At 44.6% G+C, this 23,636-nt stretch overlaps 1 protein-coding gene across 6 annotated transcripts in view; it reads right to left on the minus strand.

Annotated features, from left to right (window-relative positions):
• Window positions 1-23,636, minus strand: part of NTM (neurotrimin) — a 929,604-nt gene that overhangs the window by 91,098 nt on the left and 814,870 nt on the right. For all 6 annotated transcript variants that reach the window (XM_087868273.1, XM_087868272.1, XM_087868271.1 and 3 more), the window contains one exon: window positions 21,426-21,551. In XM_087868273.1, the coding sequence (XP_087724399.1) occupies window positions 21,426-21,551 (126 nt within the window). The remainder of the gene's footprint in view (window positions 1-21,425; window positions 21,552-23,636) is intronic.

Here is a 23,636-nt window from a genome sequence, read left to right on the forward strand (position 1 = left end):
AGACTGAGGGCTTCAGAGGGGAGGGGGGTGGGGGAATGGGATAGACTGGTGATGGGTAGTAAGGAGGGCACGTATTGCATGGTGCACTGGGTGTTATACGCAACTAATGAATCATCAAACTTTACATCAGAAACCGGGGATGTACTGTATGGTGACTAACATAATATAATAAAAAAATTAATAAAAAAATTATTAACTTTTATATTCATCAAAAGAAAAGAATGGTTTGAAAATCAGAAGTACTCCTCTGGGGCCCGATAAACGAGTACCTTGCGGTAGAAGACGTTAGAACATAGCTGTCAGGTGGAGCATTACAGCTGCGAGCCAGAGAGGAGCCCTTGAGGAGTAGCATGGGGCCACTCTCAAATGGACCACCCTTGGGAGAATCGTTTTGAATGTGGATGAGCACAGTCCGAATTGGAAGTTCAAGGAGTTACAAGAAAGAGAACCAAGGAAGGGAAATATGGATAAAAATAAGGATTTTTTTTTAATAATTTTTATTTTGTTATATTAGTCACCCTACAGTACATCCCCAGTTCTTGATGCAATGTTCCATGATTCATCACCTGCATACAACACCCAGTGCACCATGCAATACGTGCCCTCCCCAATACCCACCACCGGGCAATCAGTACTATCAAGAGTCAGTCTTCACATAGCACAGAGAGCAGCAAAGTTCTTCTCTAAAAGACTGGATAATAAATATTTCAGGCTCTGTGGGACATATGGTGTAGTGGCAACTAGTCAAGTCTGACATTGCAAGGCAAAAGCCGCTGTGCACAAATGGGTATGCCTGTGTTCTCTTAAAACTTTGTCTTATGTTCTCATAAAACATTTTAATTTCAAAGAGTTTGCACATGTCATGAAGTATTATGCTTATTTCGTTTTTCTTCAGCCATTTAAAAATGGCAAATCATTTCTGAACTCACGGGCTGTTCAAAAGCAGGTAGCAGGTCAGATGCGGCCTGCTGGCCACAGTCTGCAGATCCCTGGCGTCATGAATTAGGGCAAGAAGGACCAGCGCTGGCTCTGAGGTCCTGACTCCTTTGCAAGTCAGAGATCCTGGACTGATTCTAAAACTAGCACAGATCCAATTGTGCCTTTTGCCCTGTGATTTCCCTTTTGGTTTCTGGTCTGCAGGGTCGTGTCCTGTTATTCTGCTCTTTTTAAGCAGATTCAACCCCCCTCTCTCCCTTGGGCTACATTCTGTGTAACACTGGTGAAATGCTTAGTCTAACTTTCAAATTAGTTATGCTGCATAAATAAATAGAAGATTTACCAAATGATAATTGCTGTGGTTATAACAATGGTCATAATCAAAGGTTACAACATTTGCTTTTTTGAGTTTGTGTTGCAAAAATGTAAAAACATCTTTGTCTTAGAAGACTGTGCTGTAGTGGGATTCCATCTCTCCTCCCTGCCCTCTTGACTTGCTTGGCTTTGCCTGGAGACTCTGCGTGGATTAATACAGAACTTGAACGAAGGACCATGCAATCATGTTTTCATGTTTACAAAGCACCTGTGATGTAGGACTGTTAACCTCATATTGTGATCCTATCTTACAGTTGAGGAAGCAGAGGTTCACAGAGCTTAACTGGCTTGTTAACTTGTTAACTTGTCACTTAGTAACTGGCAGAACAAAGAGTCAAACCAAGTGTCCTAATAGCAGTGGGCTTCCCTTTCCAGTATTCCCTGCACCCTCCTCTCGTCATGTGTGACCCTGGGATGCCAGGTGGCATCTATGTATTGCAAATTCTCCTTTCCCAGGTGAAGAACAGAGGCAACCAAGCTGGGTAGAAGGGCCTGGGTGCCTGTTGCTTTTCATTAATGTGCCTCTGTCCGAGTTTCAAGGAATGCTGGAGGATGAGTTACCAGCCTCCCAACACACTCTACTTTCTTTTCTCTCTTTTTTTTCCTTTTTTCTCCTAATGTTTCCCAACATGGTGTATATCATCAGATGGTGAAATAACTTGCATTTGCCCCTCCAAGCACTTGGCAAGCACCTCCTTCCTTTATTCGCGCAGTGGGAGGTTTATAGTCAATATGAATTGTAATAGCTCCGAAGGCCTGTGTTCTCAGTGCTCTCCAGCTGGAGAACTCTCCCAGGCGAGACACGGGGAGAGTGACAACAACTCAACGTGAAGTTTTTAATTCCCTTTCGTATCTAACTTGGATCTTGAAAGAGACACCGCTGTGACCCTCCTGGCTCTCTCTCACTTTGCCTTCAACTCACTCAGCAGCCATGGCGCTCAGGGAGGGCTGCAGACGGGTCTTCTCCCACTAGGCTGCCCTATTGATTAGCTAGGCAGAGAAAAGGGTTTTCGTTTTTAAAAGCACATGGAAACATCCTCAAAGCCGATGTTTAATTTAAGTATCACACGAGGATAGCGGCAAAACATCTCGATATCATCAATCCCCGTGAACAGCATCGCCTCTATTTCCAAGCTATTTCTTTTCAAAGTGGGAATGGAGGAGGCTCTTTGTGTCACCTCACACCCCTGAGGAGAGACAGGTGTCCCAGCTTATGGCCAAATGCCCTTCATTTACGTGGCTAGAATGCTGCGTACCAGAAATGATGAGAACACATCCCACTTCAAGACTGGATCCTTATACGCCAAATAAATTGTTTTTTACAAATAGCAGTTCCTAATTGTGCTTTTGTTTATTAAACCTAGGATACAGTATTGTTTTTGGTTAAACTTCAGTTACTTTCTGCTATTTTAATTAATTAACATCCATTTCTCCCCAAATCAGACACTGCTAATTGTGAATGTGTGTTTTTACAGGTGAGAGAAAGGATGGTACAAAGCCAATGAGCAGTCAGGTATTCACCATTTCCATTCAACAGACGTTCATCAGGAACTTGTGGTGTCCACTGGGAATCTTAGAAGCGGCTAGAGGTTTGACTCAGCGGGAAACTGAGGCTCTGGAAAAGGCTGTCAAAAGGAAATGGTAGCCTGTGTACAAAAAAGTCATCTAAAATAGTATAGGCCAAAGTCTAGTGGACGAACTGAGTTATTGTGGAAAGGCATAAAAATGGAACAGCCCCATTTTACATGCCACACGTGACCTTTGACATGTCACTGAAGTATGTAGAACAGCCCGTTCATCTTTAAAAGTAAGATGCCACTGTCAATGACAGAGATAATTACACACTAATGCTCACTGACAGCACCATCTTTGATGAGATAAACATTTACCGAGCCTTCATGTCATACCAGGCACAGGACACGCATTTGCATACATTATCACATGTAACCTTACAACAAGCCCAGATACACATCCTATCACGATCTTCACTTTACAGATCAGATGCCTAAGGCTCAGAGAGGGTGGGCATTGTGGCCAAGGGGACGCTGCTTCGAGAGTGGTATAATCAGAACTCAAGTCTTGAAAGTTTACCATGTCATGCCTCTGATGAAGCTCAGGCAGTTTCTGGGACCCAGTCCATGCCCAAGAAAGACAACATGCCAATCTGCAGACAGATCTAGAAGGCAAAGTTAAATTTCCAGCTCTACCTCATACTAGCTACCTGACCTTTAATGAACTATTTAAGAGTTCTGTGCCTCAGTTTTTCATTCATCAAATATATAATGACAGCACCTAAACTCATAGGGTAGTTCCAAAGATTAGATGAGTTGGTACAGGTAAAGTGTTAGCACGTTATAAGAACACTATAAGCCTTTGCTACTATTGTGTTTGGTTTTTTCACCTTTATTACCTTAGTGCCGTTCTCCGCTCAGTATATCTCCCTCCAATCTCCTTGCACTCAAATAAGAAGATTCATCAACTCTTAGGCCTGAGCTCCCTCTGCCTTAAAAGCTGTACTTTCTTAGAGACCAGCTTCTGAGTAACTTATTTATGTTTAATTGTCATTTTCTGAAGATCAGCATAGATATAGAGCTGTAATTAACCTTTTATTGGGATTCTCCCACACAGGTTAAATGACTTGCTCAAAGTAGCACAGCGTCAATGGCGGCAGTTGGAATGGGATGAAGGCTGCTGCTCTCCTGCCTAGATTGTGATAGATGAAAGCAGCTACCACTAATAGTGGAGTTATTAGGCATAAAATAAGGAGGGCAAAAGAGGACAGATGGCTACTTGAATGACATTGTAAGGCCTATGGTTTATTCCTTCTATCACCATTATGTTGACTGCTAGCAACTTGAGGTGGTTTGGCCATTCTCTTCTCCAGAGCCAGAGTCAGGACTATATCACACGGTCCGTTACATGGTAGGGCAGAACAAAGCACTAGATTCTGAATGAGTGGTGGTCACGTGTTCAGGCCTAGTCTGGCACACAGTCTAGCAGCCATATTCTTGGGACATCATAGGCTTTCTCAACTTGGGTTTTCTCATCTGTCAAAGAGCAATACTCACCTCATATGGCTGTTAGAGAATCAAATGACAATATTTTAAAACTTAAAAAATGTTATAAAAATAGAAACTATATGAATTCTAGCAAAAAGAAAAAGACAATCTGAAGTAGCAACTCCTTTGGTTGATGGGCTGATTCATCTTGGCTTTCGCTATTGATTATAAAACAGGACAATAGTAAGCAGGAGAGTTATGGGTTCAGAGTGGAGCTTCTGCAACCCATCTACCTGGTTAAGTCTTGTCCAAATCCAAGGTAGTATATGTCTTTGAGCACCTATGTGAGCTCTCTGGGTCTCAGTTTCTTCAACTACAAAAGAACAGTAATAAAACCTATGTCATAAGGTCGTCAAGAAAATTAAAGAGTTCATACAGAGGAGAGGGGGGTGGGGGAATGGGATAGGCCAGTGATGGGTAGTAAGGAGGGCACGTATTGCATGGTGCACTGGGTGTTATACACAACTAATGAATCATTGAGCCTTACATCAGAAACCGGGGATGTACTATATGGTGACTAACATAATATAATAAAAAATCATTAAAAAAATAAAGAGTTCATACATGTAAAGCACTTAGAATAGTGCCTGAAACATAGACAACTACTGTAAAAAAATATTGGTGAAGACGATGATGATGGTGATGATGGAGAGCAGGAGCAAGACATGTTTATAGTAATGATTATGACAATGATAACCCCTCTTTCAGTCTTCTTTCCATGGGTATAGAATCTAATCATTTTAGACTGCTGCTATTTCTCTAATTACTGCAACTTGCATTTTTAGGCACAGAAACACTAGCTCCTAGCCTGAGAATTCAGGCTTGCCAAGAGATCCTAGGGTCCTTTACTGCTGTCTGCTTTATAACAATGAAGTAGGGCTCTCATCAAGAGGTCCTTATAACCATGACAACATGAGCAGCACCACTCTACTGAGGATGTCATTGCCATGACAACACCTGAGTGACCAAAATCAAGAGGCCTAGAAAAGTGCTGTGATAAAGAGAGAAAACATCAACACACAGAGGAATGTGACCGTTTAAGAGAAGAACAAGGACTGGCCAGTGTGGATGCTTGGCAGTGAAGCCAATGGAAGCAAAACTATGTTGACATAAACAGTGTGGTCACATTCATTAAGTTGCCCTTGATTCTCAAGGGCCAAGGGTTCTGGCTGGAAACAGAGATGCAAAGAATGATGGATCCAATCCCTTCTAATCCTTCCATGGATTTCACAATGTGCCTAACAATCAAGGGTTTTTCTTCTCTCGAAGGGAAGAAGTGTCTCTAGGGCAATGTGGGCAATGAGAAGGGAACTGTTAGGACTGTGAGGAGAAATAATTTGGAGGGATTCTCAGGAACTTACTTACAGGATTAGGTGGAGAAGATGTCATTACCTGTCACTGCTGGTACTTTTTTCCAGGTTGGCGAACTATCCCCCATCTCCAACATTATTCTAGATTAAACACAGTACGTCTGCTTCTTCTATCCTGCCTGACCTAGACTCAGCAACACTGAGGCAACAGAGATGTTCACACAATTTCCAGAGCATAGATCTGCAGAGAACTACAGTTATTTGCCCCAGACAGCTGTCTCCCCCAGAATAGGACGTGGGCTGTGTCTGTTGGCATTTCTAGAGTAGTTAATTGGCCTTCCTATCCCATCCCCTTTGGAGCTTCCTGGAGTGGTTTTACCTGGAAAATCATCTGTGGCCATAGGGGTGGCTGCCCAAGGCTCACTGGGTTTCTATTCTGGTGATGAAGAACAGATCAACTCAAATACACTGTTCTAGTTGAGTATCTGGTCATGGAAAGTCAAATATTGAGGACTTTTAGAACTTCTGCCCTGGTCTCTAAGGAAGGGTTGAGAGATAAGCGGATACCATCCTTAATGCTCCCTCTCACGGGCTCTTTCACACTGCAAGCAACATTTCCCATAAATGCTTCAGCTACCAATGCCCAGCGGGATCTTCACTAGATTTGGTGGCAAAGAGTCTCATCTCCAGGCAATGTTTCTTAGCGTCAGAGACAGTTGCTTTAGCAACATGGGTTCTTTGGCTTTAAGTTCCCAGCTCACTCAAAAGCCACGTAGAAAAATTTGGGTGTCACTCAAAATTTGTAGGTTGTGCCACAAGCACAGAGCAGTCTTAGCTAATTCTTTTATTTCACCGGAAGAGCAGGAATAGCTGAGAACCCTAACGCAAGTATGGCTGACCCTTGAACAACATGGGGGTTAGGGCTGCCGAGCCCTTGTGCAGTTGAAAGTCCACATAAAAACTTTTTTTTTTTTTTTTAAGATTTTATTTATTTGACAGAGAGAGAGACAGCCAGAGAGAGAGGGAACACAAGCAGGGGGAGTGGGAGAGGAAGAAGCAGGCTCTCAGAGGAGCAGGGAGTCCGATGCAGGGCTCGATCCCAGGACCCTGGGATCATGACCTGAGCCAGAGGCAGATGCTTAATGACTGAGCCACCCAGGCGCCCCCACATATAAACTTTTGCCCCCAAAACTTAGCTATTAATGGCCTGTCAACTGAGAGCTTTACCAATTACATAAACAGTCACTTAACACATATTTTGTATGTTACATGTATTTTATGCTGTATTCTTTCAATAAAGGAAGCTACTGAAAAGAAAATGTTATTAAGAAAACAATAAAGAATACAAAATACACCTACAATGCTGTAGTGCATTTATAAAAAACAGAAAAACAAAAAAAAACCCAAAAAAACAAAACCTCATCTAAGTGGACCCAGGCAGTTCAAACCCATGCTGTTCAAGGACCCACTGTAATTACACAGCAACAATAACCAAGGAATGGCCAAGGGAAGCCAGCTGCAGACTGGACTTTCAGAAACTATCCTTCTTTACCCTCATACTCCCCTCCAACAACTAACCCTATATTGTGCTATATTTTATAGCAAAACTTCTCAAAAGACTTTATAACCCTCTCTGTTAACCCAGCCCATTGTCTCCCTTTCCAATCCATCTTGTCCCGTACCTCCAGGCACCAGAACCATTCTCACCAGCCAGGGTCTCACGCAAGTGCATTTCGCCAATTCTCGGTCCCCATCTCCCTTGTCTTCCAAATGAGGCTCGTGCTATCGATCACTCCCCCCTTTTAGGAAGCCTCCTCTTCCCTTGTCTTTCAGATTTCTTTGGTAACTCTCTGGCTACTGCTTCACCATCATCCGTGCTGGCACATCCTCTCATCTTGACACCCCAGTATGGGAATGCCCCAAGGCCCGGTCCACAGAGAGTTCTGTAGGACTCCTTGTAGGGGGCGACAGCCCACTTCGTGGTGCCGAATGCCATCTGGATGCTGCTGACCGCTACATTTATTTCTCTAGCCAATGCCCCCTGGTATAGCCAGCCGTCTCCTAGCATTGCCACTTGTGTATCTGAAGTACCAAGCTCCTGTTTTCACTTACAAACATGTTCCTCTAGGAGCTCTTGGTGACAGAAAATGATATCTCTAGTCACCAGTGGCACTGGCCACAGATCTGGCCCTTGATTCCTAACTCGGCCTCATAACCCCCATGTTTAATCAGTCAGTGAATCTTGGCAGCTTTAATTCAGAATATATTTCACATTAAAAACGGTCTTACCACCTTCAACCCTACTACGATAGTCCGCATCATTATCATTTCTTGAGGGAACAGAGCAATATCTGAACTGGCATCCCAGTCGCTACCCTTACACACCTCTTGACCCCTGTCTTTCTCTTCAAGCAGTTAAAATGACTTTTGAGCAACACGTATTCAATCATTTCACTCTCTTGCTTAAGACTGGCCAATGTTTTTTATCCAAACAGATTCCAAAGTTTTTAACATGGTTTTCCAGGCAAGACCTGATCTGACCCTTGGCTCTCTCTAATCACATACCATGTCACTTCTTTGTGTCCACAGCTTCTCCGTACACAATAAGCATATTCTGGATGCATGGCCATGGTCTTTGCAAGTACGTGTGGCTGGAACACCCTCTCTTGATATATCCCATTCATGGGTTCGCTTCCCTCGGGCCTCTAGGTATCTGTCATGGCTGCTCCTGGTACTCTAACAAAAGTAGTACCACTCATCCTTCTTTGCCACATCTCTGGGTAAATGTGTCCTTTTCCTCCACAGTACTATCTCTCCCGAGACTAGGTGGCATGTTTATGTATGAAATATTACCTACACTCCCTTGCCGCAGCTCCATGGGGCAGAGGCTTTGAATGCTGTGTTCACCACACAGTCAGAAGCACCCAGATATGCACTGTTGTGTTTTAGGTAGTCAGTAAATATCTGTTGAATAAAAGATGATCCTTTCTGCCTGTTTATCATAACTCTGTTGTACTCTATCATTTCTGTTCAATCTAATGAATCCTGATTCTTTAAAAAAATAAATAAGTCTGGGGTTGTTATGATCACTTTTGGAGAAAGGGGAGCTAACCTACATGGATCAATGGACAGAAAAAAAATCTGACACCAGCTAGCTCCTAATATCCTACCAATTGCCCCATGGGAGAAAAGCCAGATAGATAGATAATCCCTAGTCCCCAAAAACAGGCAGTAAGGAGAGGAATCCAGACACCTAGGAGTTCTTGTCAACATAGTCTCCACCCGCACTCTTAACCCACACTGACCCTATCACCAGGTTTTGGTAATTTGCCCCCCTACGTATCTCTTAATTCCATACCCTCCTCTCTTCTCCTGTTATCTCATGATCTCTGAATTTGACCTTTTAATGGCCTCCTAAAAGTTAGTCCCCTTGGTTTGGGTCATAAAAAAAGACTTAAACTTGCCCAAAGCTACCACTTTCACCACCCCTCCTTAAGGTTTAGGAAGAAAAGGGATTCCTACCCCTTACCACGGGAACAGGCTACAGCTGAAATCTGAGAAGTATGGTTTTATATCTTCCACTGGGGGCAATTTAAATTCAACATGCCCCACACTGGTCACTGCCAGAGCGACTGTGTAACCGGAATGCCTGTTCCCTCAATGTCCTGCAACGCTTTCATTTCCCCTTCTCCCCACCTTATGTTTTCTGGAACACCTCTCACTACCTAAGCAAAATGCTCCGCTGGGCCCTCAGCCTCCAGGCCCCCTGAACGGCCTTAAGTGATGAAAACCCAGCTACTTCCTGAGGGCAACATTTCCTCGGTGGCTCTCTCAAGAAATTGCTGGATTATCTGTTTTGGCATCTGGAGGTCGGGGTGATGGTCCTTCTCACTCCTCAAGATCGCTTGGAGACCATTCCTCTTTCACACATTTATTGAAAATCCCTTTAAAGCTTTGCCTTCTGGCAATGTTGCATCTACCTATCTTTGCTGCCAATGGCTGATGTCCTGAAGCCCTCATGATTCTTTAAGGGCTTTCACATGTGGCTCACAGCCCTACTTGTCACTAACCTCAGCCATTATCTGCGGTGACTTCAATGTTCCCTTTGATGATTTTCCAGACACCTGCACCATCAGCCACCTGGACCCCTCTTCTCCATGGACCTTCCCCTCTGTCTCAGTCATATTCTATCACTATCATTGGCCTGACCATGTTATTTTCTAGAACCTGCAATCACTAATGAAGGGACTATAATTTCTAATTTGAACCTTGTAACTTTCCAGCATGCTCAACTATTCATCCTATAACCCCATGCTGCCTTGATTCACTCATTCCTTGAACAAATACTGAATGTCTATAATTGGACAGTCACGTGCTAAGCATTGGTGCACCTGGCAGTAAACAAGAAAGAGGATGTTCCTTCCCCTCGTAAAGCTTATAGTCTCTTGAGAGGAAGGTAGGCATTACATTAATCTGGTAGCCCCACGGGCTCCTTGATGATCCTGAACCTGTCAGCTGTGTCCCAATTCAGGCCCTTTGTATTCACTGCCAGCCGTGCCGAGAACTCTCCTGCTGGAGTTAGCCCAGTGTCCTCCCACAACCTTCATGGGCTGTCTTCTTAACGACTCCATCCCCGTCTGCTCTATTTAAGATTACAACACCTACGTAAGCTTAAACCGTGCAAAGCAATCTTAATAATTAATGACAAAAACATGATTTCCTGGAGGATTTAAGAACTTTTGCCACAACATGAAAAAGCTTAAGGTTGGTTCTAAGTGAGTATGGACAGCAAAATGGTTAAACTAATATTTACTTAGTACACTAAATTTGAAACATCAGAAACATTGACAATTAAAGGTGTTTTTTGGTTAAAAAAAAAAAAGATACCAACCCCAAAACACACGCAGATAATCTCTTTGCCTTTTATCCTGACTAATGTTTCTGCAGTAATTACTATACAACACATTATAACGTTTACATATCCATCCTTTTATTTTCTGTCTCTCCCCCTAGAACAGAAACTCTCTGAGGCCAGAATTTTGTCTGCTTTGTTCATTCATGTGTCTCCAATGCCTAGGACTGTCACCTAGCAGAGAGAAGGTAGCTTCATAAACAATTATTGAGTAATACACAAATTCATATAGGAACAGTCAAAATCGTTTTGCCAAGAAATTTTCCGGAGGAAGGTGTAATCTCTGCCACCTTCTCTGATTCAATCCTTTTCTGGAATGGTGGGTGACAGAATAAATAAATCAATGAAGGGAGAAAGCCATTTGTCTTTCTCTATCATGCTGATTATTGGCCAAATATCTTCAACCACGGTGACCCCAGTGAACCATTCAGTAGAGGGCAAAGCACTGATGCAGGAAATTAGAGAAGGAACACAAGGCCTCCTGGGTGCAGAACAGTTCAACAGGAGGAGTCCTGAATCCATTATGGAGGAACAGATGAAGTCCAAAGTCATTCCTTTTAACTCTCTGTGAGAAGAGGGAAGAGGGACTTGTTTTTCAGGGCGAGGGGCGGGTGTGAGCAGAGAATCAGTCACTGTTGGGGAGAAGTGGCTAAGATCTCTTTCTGGGGAAGGAAGAACTGCAGCATCCTGACCTCAGATTCAAAGGCGATGAGCAATCTGAACGTGCAGGAATTCTTGGAGAACCTGCAGAGTCTAGCCAGGAAGGAGGCTGGAGCCTCCTTGATCTGAGAGGATCCGCACTGGTATTCTGCTCATTCTTTCCCAACTGCCCTGGCTCCAGTAGTAAAAGCATTTTACACCACTAAGAAGATAAAATATGCCAAATACCACAAGGACACGTAGGAAAACTGAATGGAGTCAGATAATGAAAAACATACCCTGGAATCCAGCAATTTCTTTTCATATCCAAAGCTGTTAAAGTGTAAAACAACCTAATAATAACAATCAAAGCAGAAGACATACCATTGTGTGAGTGAATGATAGCATTTAACATGAAGAAAAAATAAATCAAGTCAGAAAGCAGCTGCATCACTGCCACAGGTCCTGGGCAAGGTGGAAGGGGAAGGGTAGAGAGCATAAAACTCACAAAGGCCGACTCGGTGGGAGGAACAGAAGTCACGGAGAACTGAGGCAAGGTCAACCCTTCATGCTGGGGCTCTGTCCTTTGCTCAGAGGTATTCATGTAAAGATCCACTGAAAGGAGCCTCAGATCGCTGGGGAGGATGGAATTCCAAGGCCAAGCACAATGCCCCCACTGGAGTCCAGTGTCTGAACAAGGGTGTGGGTGATTTTGCAAGAATGCTGTGAAAAAGTGGACAAGCCAAGGGCCATAAGCCCTGGGCTGGCAGGAAGTCTGAAGCCAGACTGTAGACATGTCTCAGAAGATCCAGAAGAAGCAATGGGTCAGAAATCAGGCAGGAAATCAATACACATTAAGAATATGGATCTTGGAGTCAAAGACACTTGGATTTGAATTTCACCTTGGCCATTTCATATTTGTGGGAAAAACATCCCCTAAAATCTCCATTTCTTATCACTAAAATGAAACTAATGTCTACTTATTAGGGCATTTGTGAGAATTAAGTGATAGAAAGTACGGAAAGCACAGTGCTCAGCACAAGGCAACTACTATAAGTAGTAGCTCTGAAACTCAACTGTAATCACAATCACCTGGGGGATCTGCTAGCGTTCAGTCTTCTGGGTCCCACCTTAGCTCTGGGGTATAAGCCCAATGATGCTAACGTTGCTAGGGCAGGAACCAGCCTTTGAGAAAGGTGCTATACAGCAGCGGTGAAGCACATGTGTTCTGGAGACACCGCTGGGGCCTGGATGTCAGCAGTGCACCTTGGAGCTGTGTGCCCTTGACCCATTAGCCTGACCTGTCTAAGCCTCCCTCTCTCGCTGGTAAAGCGGTGTAATCATGGGGTGTGTTTCACACTGCTGTTATGAAGAATCCATACCACCATGTGTAAATGTCCAGGAGAGTACCTAGCACATATTTAAGCATCCAGCAACTGTTAACTTTGGATAATAGAGACTCTGGTTATAATCTGGACTCCAGCGGAAAAGCAGTCACATCAGATCAAGCCAAGACTCAGGATCCAAAAGTTGGTATAAAGTCAGAACAACACATTGAAGTCCTGGTGATAAGGATATTTAGAAAGGAAACTTTCTCCAAGCTGCCATGGCAATTCTTGGTGGATCCTCGACAAGGGACTCCACAGCCTTTAGTAGTCTATAGAGGGGTGTGACGGTGAGGAGGTCACTGTGGTTGTGGTGGGCGGTGAAGCCCTGCTGAGACCCTTCTGATACCCCAAGTAGAGCTACCTACCATAGGTACTCATCAGAAATGGGGTCTCCAGGCCTGGAGGGGCTGCCATTTTAAGAAGCCCTTTGCAGCTTACTCAGCCAGGGCTGGTTAGCATCTGTGGGGCAGATGATACAATCTTCTTGCTTTTATGTTTCCTTTTTTGTTCTATCAAAACAATTCTGCATAGTAACGGTCACCAAGTACCAGCATAAATAGCCCGACTCAGGAGAGTGTGGGGAAAGATGCTGTTAGCAATGTCTGAATTCCGCAGACGTCTGATTCTACAACATTTTTCAAGGGTTTTAAAATAATTGGGTAAAACCACAAACAGTGCCTGTGGTATGCACTCCTGCCCTTGGTTTCTGGCGGAGGCTTGGTTTCATATGTTCTCAATCCAGGCACATTGAACTCATTAATTTCCCCACTAGTCTTTTTATGATTCTCCTCTTCTTTGAAGTAGGAAGTTGCACAGCTCTAATATTGCTTTAAACCAGATCATAAATTTTAAACTTACGAAAATGCTTATCGACACTGGCAAATTTTACCCTAACTGTATCTGTCCCGCAGTAGTTTTACAGTTAAAGAGAATTACTGAGTTAAACAGTCATCTGTAAATGCCTTCCTCGGCTTTCTTCTTTCCCACCTTGGTCTGTGTGTCTGTGTTTAAACCATTTGCTTAACGAGCTTCTGGATCACTTTGCCCCAGACTTGAAGTTGTGCCGCTGGTTTATCTTTATCATAATAAATCGCTTTCGCTGTATAGGTTGGGCCCCATACCGTATGCTCTCCTGCTATTCTGGACAGGAGATCTGCCAGTTTCACTTATGATGCAATTATTTTTTTTTCTTCCACCATCAATGACCACTGTAATATCTTTTGCAATAGCAATTACTTGGTTCTCCTGGGATAGCTACTTGGGGGTACTTTGGGAATTTCAATCAAGCACCTATGTTAATTAGAAAATGGGGGGGGGTGGGAGGTGCTGATTAAGCACCTTTGAATATCTATCCATTCTGGCAATTGACTGAGCTCCGGCTTTTGTTAAGGATTCAACCTTTCCAGAGAAAAGAATTTTAATTTTCTCCCCTTTTGTTCTTGTCTCCTGAGTGGGAGGGAGAGGTAGGTGAAAGCTGGGGCTACGGAAGCTCATGTCATTGGGCACCTACTACGTGTCATTACGGGGCCGGACGCTTGGCACTGATGAGCACATTTAATCCTCACTACATCCATGTCAGAAAGGCTTTATTATCTCAGTCTTGCAGATAAAGGGTCTTAGGCTCGGTCCTGGGGACAGACCAGTGGAGAGAACCTTTTCTTATAAATTCCTTGGACTGGTTTGGGAAATCTATGATAGACAGGAAAAGATGATGGGAAGAGATGAAACTCCTTTATCTTACCCTTTACTCACTAAAATTGCTTTTGTTTTCAATTTTGCACCAGAAAGACTTAATTTTTAAAAAGGGATGAAACATACTAAATCCATCGATTAGATGCCTCTTTGTTCAACAGTCACTTACAGGGCCTGCAAACATTTTGTGCTGTACGAGGCACTGAGGATAGAATAAAGCAGCTGAACTGTTCCTGCGGTCCTGATCCCTTGGACGAGTAGAGGGCCTCGTGAGCCTACGAGTCACGGTAAGAATTTCCATCATTAGAAACGCGTGTAAAGTGCTATGGGATCTCAAAAAAAGGGATGACTCACTTTGAAGAAAGTCACTAGAGGGTTTCAAACCGGTAATACTTGAGTGTGGTCTTCAAACAAGTGCAGAACTCTATCCAAAAGGTGCAAGGAGATGGTCTAGGGAGGCCAGATGGGAAGTGCAAAGGTAAGGACACCCACTATGTGGTAAATGTCAAGTCGTTACTGTGATTGCAGTGTGCGGGGCAAATGAGGTCCAGAACCAAACAATGAAAACTCTCAGTGCCATGCCAAGAAGCAAGAACAAAACTAATAAAGAAAAGTCCCTTCTGGAAGGTTCATCACTACCTTGATCTGAACTAGTAGTGGAGGGAACTTCAAATCCAGCTGGACCTGCTTTCAAGGCCCATCCCTCTCAGACAGATGGCCACCTTCTACTGGGCAGACTCCACCCATGAGGAGGGAGCCATTAGAGGTAGCCAAAATCTCAAAGAAGCACCAGACATTCCATAAAGCCTGAAGCAGAAGAATGGAGCTGGAAAATTCACACCTGCCCTCAGGAAGCAGAAAAATAGAGCCGACCCACTGGCCATTTCCCAAACCCACCTCCAGGATGAAGGAACAGAGGAAAAAAGCTCCTTCTCTCAACTGTGTCTCTTAGACTCTCACACTCCAACGGAAGACAGGCAGGCAGCTGGCAGCCCAGCACGTTCCCTGGGCAGGGGGCCTGCCCTGAAAAGTAGCAAAAAGACACAGATCCCAAAGCTTCCTTTTTTCCTCAGGTCCCTCTTTCTTTGGAACGTAGGCTACTTGCCCCCTGGTTTCATCGCACTGGCGGCCATGACTGGAGAGTTAATTTAGTCACCGAGTCCCCCTTGGTTTAGTGCAGAAAAGATTTATGGCCTGTATCGATTAACTACAGGGCAATCCAACCAAAATGAGAGTCCAAGAGTTGTCCAGAGTTGGCACAGAAATCTTTTATAAACATTTTTTTTCTTTTTTCTTGTGTGTGTGTGTGTGTGTGTGTGTGCACACGCACGCTTTTTGGTTCTCTCCTACTGGGTGGTAACCATCTGTGGGTAAGGAGATGCCTTTAGTTCCATTTTGTCCTCCTTTCCTCCCATCCTCGGCTCTTCTTTGCTGGATAAGTTTTTCTCGTCTGCCATCCTAATGATCTCTGTGCCACATGGGGCCCCTGATGCTGGTGCTGACAGGCTGCTCATTAGTGCCAGGGTGCTGTAGTCAGCCGATGGCATGCCACAGCTCTGCTCCTGACACTTTTTCACAGAGCTGTCACTGGAGTCATGGCGCCTGCCAGCTCTGGTTGAACTCATGCTGTGATACCTCCAGTGCCAATTAGTGCTTCAGTGTCCTGCTTGGCTGGGGAGGAAGACCTGTCAGTGCTGACAAATGGGGACATAGGTGGGCGTGGCGGGGGGGGCACGGAGGGAAGGACTCAGGGCATTGGCAAGGAGAAGAGCTTCCATCAAGGGTCACTTTGTCCTCACCAAGTTGGTGAGGCTTTTGGTGACTTTTAAAACTATGAGGAACAAGGCCCAGAAAAACCAACAGCTCCCTGGGCCTCTTCAAGTACAGCAGGAGAGCTGAGGTGGGGTGGGGGGAAGAGATTTGGCAGCCGAGGAAGGTTCTTGGTCCCGCGGGTATGGGTCCACTGCATGCTGTGGAAAGAAATGGGTTCCATGACAAGGGCTGGGTTTGGGACCTAATCGACATGTGGTCTTGCTCCAGTTCTGCCCCCAGGGTCTTTATATGGCCCTGGGAAAAACCAATCAATCTCTTTCCCCCTTCAATTCACATACTGTGGGGGGCAGGGAGAATTTTTCAACTAACATTTCTCCTGTTTTGTACTGATTTCTCTCTTCGTATTTTTATTTTTTTAACCCATGAGGAGCAGTGGATTTTCATATACCACTGAACTAACTTTCCCTGGAACTTCCAGGATTATTTTCTGAAACTGTTGGGAGCCACTGAGGGTTTAGGCACAATTAGTGTTGGGAAGAGTAAGACACCAAAAGGATCAAGAGCCCCAGAAAGGTCAGATGAAGACAGGGGAGAGAAACACACGTATCGGGGGAGTGATTGAGAGGGAATGAGGGGGCGCGGAAGAGAGCTCACAGAAGACCCACTTTCAAAGTCACTTGTGAGCCTTCTCAACTTTTTCAAAAGAGTACTTGAAAAGGAGTCTCTCCTTCAAGGACAAGTCAAGCCCTGCCACCGCAGGTCCCCCAGCAGGGGAACTTCAGGAAAGGCTTGACAATCCTGTGAAGACCAGAGAAAATGTCCTGGAGACTCCCCAGTAGAGTGGCAGCAGGAAACACACAGGTCTCAACAGCAACATCAAAGTGGAGGAGAATTCCTCAAGGATCAGGACGAAGTCTTTGAACCAGGAGAACAGGCTTCCCTCTCTGGGGCACTGGCGACGGTAAGTGCGTGTTCACTGCATCAACAAATACTTCTTGAATGCTTTCTAGGTGCTGGGCATTATGCTAGAAGGTGAAGAAGCAAAGTGAGATGTAGGCCCCCAAAGAGACATAGGCCTCAAAGAACTCATGGATCAGAAATCAGGACATCTCTGTAAACAGCTCACTGGACCTTAGCCCCCAACCAGTATCTGGGTACAAAGTATTCTCTAAGCCGCCTTGGTGAGCTTTTTATTTTCAGTGTTTTGTTTGATGGGAGAGAGGTGGAGGTCAGTGAGTGCACTCAGGAGGGCAGCTCCATTAGGACGCTCAGTGATCCCTGATTCCATATGTATGGAAGAACCCACGCATCAGCCATCAGACTGATGCTTTCACCCGAGTTTCATGTTGGGCTCCTGGGGTTGTGCCAATATAGGAATCTCAGCCTTCTCTCTAAAGCTTTACAATCCAACGGCAACTGGAGACATAAAAATTGGGCTTTGAGAACACTTTTCCATGAAGAGAGAGGTCCTAAAAAGCACCTTTTAGGATACCCTGAAAGAGACGGTGTTTTTATTTACTTAGGAAAGACTCAGAGGAATACAGAACATTAAAGGTATTCTTTTGGACACAGAAAGACTAGAGCTTAGGGCTGAGCAAAAACAAATTCTTGCATGCCTAGATGAGGACAAAAGACAAGGCACAGAGCTGTGAATAGGAAATGTGTCTAGAGGAGACAGGGGCCCCGGATGCCGCTTGGACCCCTGCGAGAGGATGCTAGCACTTATAGAGTTTGGCAAGGGGCCAATCAAACATTCATGCAGATCCAGGTGTAATTTCCAGGTGAGACAGGGACATGAGGGCACTTCTTTCTGAAAAGATCTAGGCCCGTGCAGGTAGAAACAACATCCGCACACTCCAGAACAACTATATAGCGGGAGGGCAGGTATCTTTATAAAACTCATGCACTTTCTTCTTGACCTCTTTGGAGTGGTAGGTTCATGAGGGCAACTAGAAGACATATTGCCAATAATAAGAGGAAACTACTCCCCATGATCAATGGTAGCACAGAGTTGTGGCTTGGGAGGCCACCTTGGATATGGACAATTGACACTGGATATGGACAACTGACTTTTTCTCCATCTGATGTGAAGTGCTAGGCAGACGATTCATGGACAAGGCCCCTCTACCCTCTTCCAATCAGATGTCGCTCCTAAATTGCTGTGTATCAAAATGTATGAACCATTTCTAAAATGGTGGTTAACACTCCTGTTCTCCTTTTCCACGTAAGAGGTGGTCAAGGCTAGAAATACATATTCTAAAGAAGTTTATATAAATTTATTGCAAGCAGCACCACATGAGTTATGATGGAAGAAACTAGGATTGTCAGAAATGTACAAAACAAACAGATCAGTCCGGAGGGAGAACATGCAATGAAGCCATCAGGGTTGCCAACGGGCTTAGCCTCCGTCAGCTAACCATTCAGTGTGTGAGAACGGTCCAGATTGAAACATGATCAACCCACACAGAACGGGACAAAAGTTGACAACAGCTCCCTGCCTCTGGAGCCTTTGCTGAAATGTGTCATATCTTTTTTTCTTCAAGGAACCCCAAGCCTGTCCCAACTTATTTAAAGTAAGTACCTTTTTGGACATATTTAGTGGGGAAAGATGAAGGTCTGACTGCTAAGGGTCTCTAGCTTCAGTTCAGATCTGGCAGCAGCCCAATGACACCTCCGATCTCCAAATAATCAGTCACAGGGAAAACGGCCCCCTGGTGAGTTTAAGGTGATTAGTTACTGCTTGGCATGGCTCATCAGTTTGAATCTGGCGGAGCTAATCTGGACCAGGGATCTGGAAAAGGCCGTTCATCTAAATGACTCTGATCCACAGGTAGATTCTGATTATCCTGCTTCTCTCCCCTTGATCCGTCTTCTGTTTCCATAGCAGCCAAAGCCCCAGTAAAATGGAAGCATCTGGCAGAGGCTCCGGTAAAGTCCCCCAGGGAAATGGGTCTGCTGAATGGCCACAACGGGGAAAAAGGCCTCTAAGGTGTGCCAGTGTGAACTTCAGCAAAATAAAAGGAAGAGGGCTCCAGTGCCAGAGGAGAGACAGAAGTAATTGTGAGAAGAGAGGGTGGGGGCTGGGGGAAGAAGGAAAAGGAAATGTGGAAAGAAAGGAAATTAATGAACAAATGTTTAAGATGTTAGGAGAGAATGGTAAAGTAAAGAATTAAAAGACAAAGCATGAAAGGGCAAGACAAAAGGAGAAGATGTACAGAGAAGGGGAAAAAAGGACCCAGGAAAGGACAAAGAGCTGAAGAGCCAGAAGAGAAAGAGAAGATACCCGACAGATACAGAGAGCTCCATGAGGGTGGGGCCCAGTGCTTCTTGACAGAAGGCACAGTGGGTCTCCCTGGGATGATGAATGTTCCACAGATTCTAAAGGCACAGACCACCTGGGCATCCAATAGCACTGGGGACTCAGCATGAGGCAGTGATGAATGGCATGCACCGTGGACTTAGAACTTTGCCCATTTCGATGGCCCCTCCTTCCAACGTGCCTCTGGGCCATGTCCTCTCATGGATGGTCCTGTGCACAGCGTAAGCCTCCTCCCAGATTTGGGGCCAGTGCATTGTAAGGCCATTACAAATCGAGAGAATCGCAGACATGCGGGTACTCTCTCCGATCCCTTTGCTCACAGTGGTAGCGTCAGAAATGGTGGCATGGGACAGCTCCCAGCAATCCAGGCCAAACACACCGAAAATTTCATGCTTTCTCTGAGAACCTCCATCAGGGCAAATCTGTCACTATCTGGGAGAGGGGATTAGGTATTAGGGCCCATTCATAGCCCTACACGGATTTTATTTACAGGTCCAAGCGGAGCGGACACCGTGATGCTCTGCCACCTTCAGAAAGGGAGGTCGCCTGCCCCAGGGGATCACATACTGCTGGTGGGCGGAACTCTAGGGCTACCACTGATGATGGCTGTCTCCTGTAAAGACCCCTGGCCCAAGGTTACAGTCCTCCAGGGGACAGCCCAAATTCCATGACTGCGCACTCTGCTGGTGTAAAAGACCACCCTCTCTCCTCCACAGAGAGCATTGCTAAAAGGTAATGCTAGCTCCAGAACTCTCCACAGCATCAGCTGAGACATTCTACTGGTCTTCATGCAACTTCTCCCTTGGCCCAACCCTGCTTCCTTCCTTTCCCTTTCACAGGAGTTGATCCCAAGAGCTCCTCCAATACAGCTTCTTATACACCAATCACGTTCTCAGGGTCTGCTTTTGGGGACCCAACTTGCAACACTAAGCAGATATCTACTACTGTGGTTCCTTCAGAATCCTTACACGTGCAGTACTCAGCAATACACATACATTCATGCATACATGCATGCACACACACACACACACACACACACACACACTTAAATATAGAATATAGTTCACATTAACCAGCAATTAACACTGAAATGAAGCATCTTTATTCACATCTCTGCTCAAATATCACCTTTTCAAAGGTCTTCCCTGACCAAACCTCTGGTTCTTCTGTCAATGTAAACTGCTCTATCTTCTCATCTTTCCCCCCACCTGTTATACTCTATATTCATTTTTTTTTTTTTTTGCCACTTGTCTCCTGAGATGTAAGCTCATGAGAACAGAAACTTGTATGTTTTGGCCTATAGCTAGAGCCTCATTGCTCAGAAGAGTGCCTGAACTACTACAAGCACTCAGTACATATTTAAAAACAAATGAAATAATTTAATGCGCCTTGCATAAAAGCTAGCTTAATGATAAATGGCATCTCTCCTTAAATTCTAAAGGTTTAATGTTCAATCCATGAAAGCACAAAACAACACTCAGTCTGGTCTACAAAACACCTAGACATTTAGACAAAGCAAATTTTGCAATTTAGTCACACATTGCCCTATATTTGTTATCTAGGATTAATCAGAGTAAAACAACAATAAAACCACAAAGCAATTAATGGGCTGAGGACCAGATATTTGTCAATGCTGAAGAAGCAGACTTGGACATTTTACTTTTAGGGCTACGGTCGTTCAAAGATTTCATTCATCATTGTGTGTTTGTGTTTTCAGTATTTTACTGAACAGTATTTACTGTTCCATCAGCAAAGAGGACCAGTGGAGTTCACCTGGAACATCTCACCACCATTTCACTGAACAACAACTAGGATTCATTTCCCCAGGATTCGAGAGATCCTCAAATATGATTTCTGAAATCTTACAAGATATATTCCTGTCTTGCAGAGAACACCAAAATGTTCGGCAGAGCCATGAGTATATTGTTATCAGGATATCAAAAATGTAGGCCCCTCTGGGCAAAGTCACCAGTGCCACGACCTCCTAGCTATGGCCAACAATTCTTCCATTTCCTCTCTTACCTTTTGGGGAGATGTGTCTCCAGGTAACCGTAGGCTCTGGTCTACCCGTCGCTATGCAGGTGAGGCTGATATTGTTCCCTTCATTAATGGAGATATCTGAAGAAATCTCCACAATTTTGGGAGATACTGTGGAAACAAAGCAGAGAGAAGGGAAATAAAAATCTTGTTGAAACATTTCTTAGTTGTCTTACGATGATAGTTGGCAGAACAACGCAGGGGCTGAAATATCGGGGCTGTAGGAGTAAATGATGAGAAATTAGAGGAATTACCTTAAACATGAAAGAAATATCTTACCTTGAATTTAGCTTCTATTTCCTCCCATTTAAACACAGAGTCAGGAAGTCCGAATGGGAATGGATTCCACTGCAATACCGCAAGAACTGTTCTCTTAGCCTCCACCCGCTTCCTTCTCCACTCTCACCCCCACCCACCTCCGACACACAACCACGAGTCATTCTCCACACTGCATTCAGAGTCCTCTTTATATAACACAATTCTGATTTTATCATATCTCTGCCTAAACACCTCCAGTTCCTCCCTACTGCCTACCTGAAAATACTCAAGCTTCTCGGCCCTGCATACTGGGCCTCTCAGAATCAAACATCAATCTATGTCTCCACTGACATTCCCAGTCATCCCCCCTTTCCTTACCCTCTCTGTTATCCCCGACCCGCCATGTCCTTCCTGGCCATCACACATTCGGGATCTATATTGTTCCTTATGTCCTTCCTGTAAAACTTCTAGTCATCCTTTAAGACCCAAATCAGATGCCACCTTGTTGCAGCTTTCCCTACCTCTCCACCTCTCTGTCCTCCGCAAATTTAAGTTGCTGCTGCTTCTCCTCTGTGTTTCCAGAGTACATTGCACGTACCTGATGGGGAGTCAGAGGGCATACTAGTTAGGTCTCTTTTCCTTCTGCACCCTAAATTAACCCCCCAAGGAGGGGAGGGATTTACCTAATTGGTGGAATTGGGAGTAGGACCCCTGTTTCCTTCAGTCTTTTGCTTTGGAACCAGGCTTCCCTTAGGAAGCTATATTCTGTTGTGTCTTCCTTGTACATGCTTCATGGACAGCATCCCGCGGGGAACTGTAGACCCCACAGGACAGCCAGCACTTGTCTGTGTGCACCTGTCTCGTTCTGGGGATCTGAGTTAGAAGCTCGTTGTTGCTGCACATCTAAGCCTAATTCTCTAGTACCATCTTCACTCCCAGTGAACATGATATTCAGTTCAAATATGACTGCTCACTTGTCTTATCTGCCAATTGGTTTACAAAGCCAGGGTGTCATTTATTGAGCTCCTAGACTCTAATTCTTGGCACTTATCCTACTATAGTCGGGTTATTTGCTTAGCATCTCTTATCCATTAACTAAGAGCATTTTGACAGGCTGAGCCATGATGTACTCATATTTATAGACACAGCAAAAGCCCAACAAATATTTATAGAATGGAATTATAATGGTATTCAAGGGAACCACCTTTCCAACATACTACACACTCATAACATCATGACTGGATCACTAACACGTATCAGTTCAGTCCCACAGACACTAGTTTTGACACCATAGATCTTTACAAATTAAGTGGCCCCTCCATCCAGCTCATTTAGGCTCCTTCATATTAGGTCCTTCCCTTGACTAAGCCCCCCTTTGAGCCATCAGACTGTGCAATTCCAAGGCGCACCATCCACCCAGTACACAATGCCAGCTGGCCTGCTGGAGACCCCACGAAACCTAAACGTCGAACTGACTCCCTGTCCCAAGGCCAGGGATGACCCTCATGTGGAAATCAGATTGATTGGAAATTTCCGTGATGGCCTTTCTTCTACTTGAACCATTAGTTACTCACTTCTAATTGTGTTGCAATTTCTACTCCATGAAAAGGGGGTATCATGGCAGCATCTTCTTCCAGCCTTCGTTCTTTCTTTCTTGCATATTGTCTCCCCCCCCCTTTCCTACACTCCAGCCAACTGGGAACACTTATTTCTAAGCATGTGTTGCACTTTTGGTTCCCAATCCTCATGCCCTTGCTGCTGATTTTGGTCACTTAGACTCTTCTCCCCAACTATGTATACCTATTGGAATTATTCAAGGTCCAGTTAAGTCACCACCCCTTCCATAACATCTTCCAGATATCTCCAAAAAGATGTGACCTCTCTTTCCTGGGGATCCCATAATCTCCTCCAAGGCATTTAAAATAAACTTGCTTATGT

This window comes from Ursus americanus, chromosome 16 (genome assembly GCF_024610735.1).
Source record: "Ursus americanus isolate L20-20 chromosome 16, mUrsAme1.1.p, whole genome shotgun sequence".
NCBI classification, from domain to species: Eukaryota; Metazoa; Chordata; class Mammalia; order Carnivora; family Ursidae; genus Ursus; species Ursus americanus.